This window comes from Apium graveolens, chromosome 9, assembly GCF_009905375.1.
Source record: "Apium graveolens cultivar Ventura chromosome 9, ASM990537v1, whole genome shotgun sequence".
NCBI lineage: Eukaryota > Viridiplantae > Streptophyta > Magnoliopsida > Apiales > Apiaceae > Apium > Apium graveolens.
In genome coordinates this window covers 278,046,293-278,053,938 of record NC_133655.1, presented here as the reverse complement: position 1 = coordinate 278,053,938, position 7,646 = coordinate 278,046,293, and the positions used below count along the sequence as shown (strand labels likewise).

Sequence of the window (7,646 nt, the reverse complement as noted above, 5' to 3'; positions counted from 1 at the left end):
TGACACAGGTCATTTTCGATTAGATATATTCTGCACAAACATTCCTGACATAACAGATCAGATATCAGCTAAAATCTGAATTATAACCCTACAAGTTAAACAACTCCTATGATTCCATCTTAGAAAATGTTTATGGCCATATAATACAATTATGTGCAATGAATGGCTGTCTTTTGTGGAATGAAATTACTTTCATATTCCAGATTAGTTGAAATTTAGCATCAATCATTGTGCAAGATAACAATTTTATAGGGTAAGACTATATTTTTCCACCTATGTGTTATTATAAATTTAGCACTTCCTGGAGCTACATTACATCCATATTTTGTGCTTGCTGCAATACAATACTCAGTTGAAAAGCAAGATGAAAGTTGAACACCTATCTACAGAGGTCATAAAACCATGTACTTCTACTCCACTGAGCCTCCGCGATTACAAAATTTCAATTGTAGATGAGTTAGCTCCTGTCATGAATGTTCCAGTGATTTTATATTACCCTACTGATGATATTCACAGTAGTGGAAAGGAGAATGGCACCAGCATTTCAAAATGCATGCACTTGAAAAAGTCGCTGTCAAAGGTCTTAACCAGATTCTATCCGTTTGCTGGAAGATACATGAAAGATCTGTACATGGTTAATTGTAGCGATCAAGGTGCTGAATTTGTGGAAGCCAAAGTTGATATTAGACTTGATGAACTTATTGGCAGAGGGAAGGATATGAAGGTTGAGCTGCTTAATTCTTTACTTCCGCGTCCAATTGGTGCAGGAGATGAAGTGACTGATCCTATGTTAGCTGTGCAAGTAAGTGTTTTTGCATGTGGCGGATGCGCCATTGGAGTGTTGAGCTCACACAGAATTGCTGACATTTCAACGATTAGCACGTTGATTAAGGAATGGGCTACAGATGCAAAGCTACTATTAGGGGCCTTTGATGAAAATGATCCTGTCCCAGTGTCCCCTATATGGAACTCGGCTTCGTTGTTTCCTGGGAAAAAAATGTCTGGTCTTCCTCTTGGACTAATCAGGGAAAAAGAAAATATTGATAATCCTAAATTTGCTACAAAGAAGTTTTATTTTAGCAGTAGCGCGATTGCAAAAATCCGTAAAAAGGCCAGATTAGACAACTCAAGCGAGAAGTTACCAACAAGGGTACAGTCTTTGTGGGGAATAATAGGGAAAGCTATTATTGACATAAATGTTGCTAACCCTGAAAAGCCTAGGGGATTTTTAATTATTCAAGCAGTGAACATGAGGGAAAGAACTGATCCACCCATTCCTAAAAATCAATGTGGAAATCTCTACCTAATATCCACAGTTCAATCCCTGGCAGGTGAAAAAGGGGTGGAATTTCAAGGTCTTGTTGATAATTTAACGCGCTTTGTGAAGAGAGACGTGGAGGTATGTAAAATGTTATGGACAGCTGGAAATGGAGCGCAACTGATATCTCAAGGCTTCAATGAGTTGATAAAATGCCTAACAGATCCTGAAATGTCATGTGTCAATTTGTTTACTGACTGGAGCAAGTCTCCATTCTACGAAGCTGATTTTGGCTGGGGAAAACCAGTTTGGGTCAGTAGCGTCAATGTTCCTGTGATAAATCATGTCTACCTTCTTCGCGACAAATCTGGAGAAGGAATCGAAGCATGGGTAAATTTGAAAATCGATGACATGCCTAAATTCGAACAGGATTCCAACATCATGGAGTTCACTACTTGAACATTTGAAAGTTCATCAACTGAGTTATTTTAACAGATGCTCAGCCTGATCAATTGAGTTGGCCTTCTCTTTTCTTTCATGTACTTTTATTATATGGATTTGTTCAAGCTAATAACTGCTAGCTGCTCCCACCTCTTGCTTTTTCTAAGGTTATTTGGAGTGCATTTCTGACATACTATAATAAAAATTGCTGATAAAAAAATTATTCCCAGTCAATGTTAATTATAAGAATCTCAGACGAACCTTTAAAAATGGAGCTGCCCACATTGGTGGAAAATGCTCATTTAAACGATTTTTTTTTATTTTAAACTAGTTCTTAGCCATTGCTATAACTAAGATATCTGAAGCAGCAAAAAACATGTGGTTGGCCATATAAATGGAATAATATGTTTAAATTTAGTTGATCCCCTTAGTCTGTGTATTAATCAATTTAGTTTAATGCTTGGCACATATTTGTTAAAAAGTATATAAAATTTTGTTTAGCTCTTCCTCTGACATGTGGAAGATTTAGAACGATTGGTTACTTAACATGGTATCGAGTTCGAGTGAAGCTACAGTCATCCGGTACGTACTCGAGTTCAACTCATTTAAGTAAACAAACTCGAGCATGTGTTCAAGCTCGACTCATGTACGAGCTCGAGCAAAGCTGAGCCTTGTTAAACTAGTTTTGCTCAAACAGCAAGGTCAAGTTAGAGCTCTAAAGATCGGGGAATATGTACACACTTGTGAGTTATAATCTTAAAATCTAACTAATAACGTCTGTCCGGAATAGTACTTTACACATATTTGTTTCTAAAATATCTCTGATAATAAAATTGTCCAGTCTTGTGCTGCGGTTCTGTGTGCAAAATATGTCTCAATTGTTCGGGGGTTCAGATGATCGTTACTGGAAGTAAAAATGAATCGCCAACCCAACAGATCGATGGAAAATGTATGGATCAACAGCCCGGTGACCCTCAAGCTTACTAGACCGAACGCAACCACTGAACAGCACGAGGAAGATTCGAAGAAGCAGCCAAGGAATGAATCGATAGGGCTTTAAGTTTGATGAATTTACGGACACAGGAACCAACAAATATATCAGATTTTGTTTAAATGGAGGGGAGGGTATGTGAATACAATCTGCGATTAATACATATAATCAAACAAATGTGTGCGTGAGTAAACGAAATCAAACGGAGGAAGAAAAGATATAAACAGAAGAGAGATCCTCGAGTCCAGTTGAAATTGTCTCCTTAAAGCTATTTCGCCTCTCACCGTATGTGCGAGTCGATAGCCTCCCAGGATAAAACGAGGTAGCGGCGGCGTTACGGATAACGAGCACCTTCAGCGAGCTTGAACGGGTACGAAACTATCACCGAGAGAGAGAGAGTTTTGTATTTAAAGGCGAATATGTTTTTGGTGTGTCTAACCCTAACGCCTTAGAGGTGTTTATATAAGTGTAGATAGACTTGTGCGCTACTCTTTTCCATAATTAAATATTATTAATTATGGAATCAGTGTAATACTTGCAAGCTAGTCTATTCCATAAATAATCTGAAACAGAATCAGATTAAATATATCAAGACATACACCATATCAATTAATCTGAAACAAAATCAAATTAATTTATGCCATAATATTTGAGCCAAATTCTAATGGAAAATAATAATTTCCATTATTAAGAGAATATCATCATATCTCACACATCTTTTAGTCATAATGCTAAAAAATATGACTTACCAATATGGGACTTATACCGATATTTTCCAACAATCCCCCACATGGGTGAGATTGGTGATCTTAGTAGCACACACCAGACAGACAGACAGACACGAAGTTTGACTTGGTGATAGTTTCTTCGATCAGATATAGCATACGATAGGTAGAGAATGCTCCTTGAACCTTCGCTCGAGTAAGCATACCGACTTTACTGGTAGACAGTAGACGTGCTTGTCCTTGAACTGTTCGACCGTTTGTGTAAACGATGATATACTTATCACTATATCGTTTCTGACTCGTTCAGCTCTCATGAGTATGTCCATTTTGGCCATGGAACATCGTCCTGGTTCTGCAGAAGTTTTTAAAGAATTGTGCCTCACAATTCTCCTTTGAAGCGGCCCCACTTCTCTCCCACATAGGTGATCTTTATCTTATAGAGTAACCCGCGTTTACTCAACTGAATTCCATGCGTTCACTCCTGAGCTCCATGTATTCATCAAAGATCATTAAAAGCTCAAAGCTTAACCTCGTACCTTACGGGTCTCACTGTTTCCTCATCATAAGAACATGCCAGAGGTTACCCCAACAGTGATTTGGTCATCATGATTTAGTTGTCCCATTGAACCAAGTTCTTGGGATCTCCAGTCAGCAATGGTTGGGTGTCCACCATGATGCCGTTAAGCAATAGGCTTAAGGCCCATCCCTCTCGATGATTTCTCAACCACTTCTCTTGATAACCCTTTGGTTAGTGGATCCGCAATATTATCTTTTGACGGTATATAGTCAATAGTGATAATTCCGGTTGAGATCAATTGTCTAATGGAACTGTGTCGTCGTCGTATATGACGAGACTTTCCATTATACATCGTGCTCTGCGCTCTGCCAATAGCGGATTGACTATCACAATGAATCCCTACTGCAGTTACAGGCTTTGGCCATCTTGGAATATCCTCCAGAAACTGACGTAGATATTCAGCCTCTTCGGCGCATTTATCTAGTGCCACAAACTCAGCTTCCATCGTGGAATGAGTTATCACCGTTTGTTTTGAGGATTTCCATGATATTGCCGCTCCAGCTAATGTAAACACATAGCCGCTCGTAGACTTAAGTGCTTTCTTGCTAGATATCCAATTTGCGTCAGTATATCCTTCTAATACTGCTGGGTATCTGCCATAGTGCAGTCCATAGTCTCGAGTTCCCCTCAAGTACCTTAGTACCCTTATGATCGCTTTCCAGTGATCAGCTCCCGGATTACTCGTAAACCTACTCAACTTGCTAATTGAGTATGCAATGTCTGGTCTTGTACAACTCATGAGGTACATCAGACTACCAATTATCCTCGAGTATTCCAATTGGGAAACAGCTACACCTTTGTTCTTGGATAGGTGCAAAGTCATATCCACAGGTGTCCTAGCTTTCTCAAAGTCATCCTTAAGAAACTTCTCAAGGATCTTGTCAATATAATGTGGTTGACTTAATGCGAGACCCTCTGATGTTCTAGAAATTTGAATTCCCAGAATTACATTTGCTAGTCCCATGTCTTTCATGTCGAATCTTGATTTCAACATGTCCTTGGTAGATTTGTTCACTTTATCATTGCTTCCGGCAATAAGTAGATCATCTACATATAACGTCATCATGACATAGCCATTATCATTCTCCTTGACATAGCTGTTCTCGTTATCCTTGTAATAGGCACAACTATCACATTCATTAATTTTAAAGCCATTGGCCAGCACGACCTCATCAAATTTTTCATGCCATTTCATAGGCGCTTGTTTCAAACCATACAATGATTTCACCAATCTACAAACTTTCCTTTCTTATCCTGGGACAACAAACCCTTCGGGTTGTTCCATATAGATTTCCTCATCTATGTCCCCATTTAGGAAGGCTGTTTTCACATCCATTTGATGTACAGTTAGATTACGCATTACAGTAATAGCAAACATCATCCTTATGGACGTTATTCTCGTTACAGGAGAATATGTATCAAAGTAATCAAGGCCTTTTTGTTGCTTGTATCCTTTAATTACAAGCCTGGCCTTATACTTATCAATAGTGCCATCAGTTTTCAACTTCTTCTTGAAAACCCACTTGCTACCTAATGGTTTGCAACCAGTTGGCAAGTCCACTAATTTCCAAGTATGATTTTGCATAATTGAATCAACTTCATTCTTGATGGCCTCTTTCCACATAGGTCCATCAGGTGAGGTAACCGCCTCCTTATAGGTTTTTGGGTCACCTTCTTCGAGCAAATAGGTCATAAAATCAGACCCATAGGATTTCTCCGTTCGTTGTCTTTTGCTCCTTTTCACTACCCCCCACATTTTCGTCTTCACTTTCGTCACTCTCATTATCGTCATCTACAGACTCATGAGATCGTTTAGACGTCGTAGGTTGTTGGTTTCCTAGATTACAGGGAAACATCGTCTCAAAGAATGAGGCATTCCTTGATTCCATAATGGTATTCTTTTGAATATCAGGAATCTTGGATTCATGAACAAGAAACCGATATGCAGTACTATGTGGAGGATATTCGATGAAAATACAATCCACAGTCTTAGGACCTATCTTCACCTTCTTCGGTGTAGGGATCAGTACCTTTGCAAGGCACCCCCACACTTTCAGGTGTTGGTAACTTGGTTTCTTTTTCTTCCACATTTCATAAGGACTTACATCCTTATTCTTGCGCATTGTAATATTTAAAATATTATTTGCGCTTAAGATGGCTTCTCCCCACATCGATTGTGGAAGCCCAGAGCTTAACAACATCGCATTCATCATTTCTTTCAGAGTGCGATTCTTCCTTTCAGCCACACCATTTGACTGAGGGGAGTATGGTGCAGTGACCTCATGGATTATACCATGTTGTGAACATAATTCTCCAAATGGTTCAACATATTCACCTCCACGATCACTTCGTATCGCTTTGATTTTCTCAGTCTGTTGTGTCTCAACTTCTTCCTTATAGATTTTAAATTTATCTATAGCTTCGTCTTTGCTTTTCAACAAATATACATAGCAGTATTTTGTACAATCATCAATGAATGTAATAAAATACTTGTTTCCTCCTCTTGTTGGAGCGAATTTTAAATCACATATGTCGCTATGTATTAGGTCTAGCACTTTGGTGTTCCTTTCCACACGTTTAAATGATGATCTCGTTAATTTTACCTCAACACAAGTCTCACACTTATGTTTTGAATCAATAGTAAGTTTAGGTATGTATTCTTTTGCACTTAAACATCGTAAAGTGTCATCATTTACATGTCCTAATCTAGCATGCCATAAATTAGGAGACTCAAGCAAGTAAGCAGAAAAATTCTTCATTTCATTATCGTCCTTAACGGACATTACATTGAGCTTAAAAAGCCCATCGGTTAAATAACCCTTGCCTACAAACATACCACTCTTAGACAAAATTACTTTATCTGACTCTATTACAATGCGAAAGCCATGCTTACTCAATAGAGAACCAGACACAAGGTTCTTGCGAATATCAGGCACATAAAGTACATTCTTCAAAGTCAGATTCTTCCCAGAGGTCATCTTCAGGATCACCGTGCCTTCACCCTCAATGGTAGAAGTTGCTGAATTCCCCATGTAGAGCTTCTCACCAGCATCAGAAGCTTTGAGGCTAGAGAAAATCGCCTTGTCTGAGCGAACATGCCTAGTAGCACCAGTATCAATCCACCATTCACGTGGATTAGAACCGACCAGGTTCACTTCAGAGACCGTAGCACAGAGGTCTATATCACCCATATCCTTGGAGATATTCTCTACCATGTTTCCTTCTTTCTTCTTGTTGGGCTTCTCGGGCTTCTTGCAGTCAGAAGACCTATGACCAACTTTATCACAGTTGTAGCACTTCCCCTGAAATTTCGACTTCGAAATCCCTCCTTTGGGTGCCAGCTTTGCCCCTTTACTAGAATTAGTCTTCTTGGGCTTGGAGCTTTGAGCATGCTCCACCATGTTTTCCTTCTCAGTGGCAACATTAACTTTCTTCTCGGACCCTCTGTTATCTTCTTCAATACGAAGTCTAACAATAAGATCCTCCATAGACATCTCCTTTCGCTTGTGCTTAAGGTAGTTCTTGAAATCTTTCCATCCAGGTGGAAGCTTTTCAATAACAGCAGCAACTTGGAAAGAATCACTTATGACCATTCCCTCAGCATGAATCTCATGAATGATCACCTGCAGTTCCTGCACCTGACTAACCACAGTC

At 39.2% G+C, this 7,646-nt stretch overlaps 1 protein-coding gene across 1 annotated transcript; it reads left to right on the top strand.

Annotated features, from left to right (window-relative positions):
* Positions 1–317: 317 nt before the first annotated feature.
* LOC141686808 (pelargonidin 3-O-(6-caffeoylglucoside) 5-O-(6-O-malonylglucoside) 4'''-malonyltransferase-like) lies at positions 318–1,991 on the top strand. Its single transcript, XM_074491887.1, has one exon. It carries the CDS (start codon positions 365–367, stop codon positions 1,715–1,717), a length of 1,353 nt encoding a protein of 450 aa, XP_074347988.1. The 5' UTR covers positions 318–364; the 3' UTR covers positions 1,718–1,991.
* The last annotated feature ends 5,655 nt before the right edge of the window (positions 1,992–7,646 follow it).

Bases quoted from the DNA above. Each gene is read 5' to 3' on its own strand.
- LOC141686808 (XM_074491887.1), top strand. From the start codon at position 365: ATGAAAGTTGAACACCTATCTACAGAGGTCATAAAACCATGTACTTCT.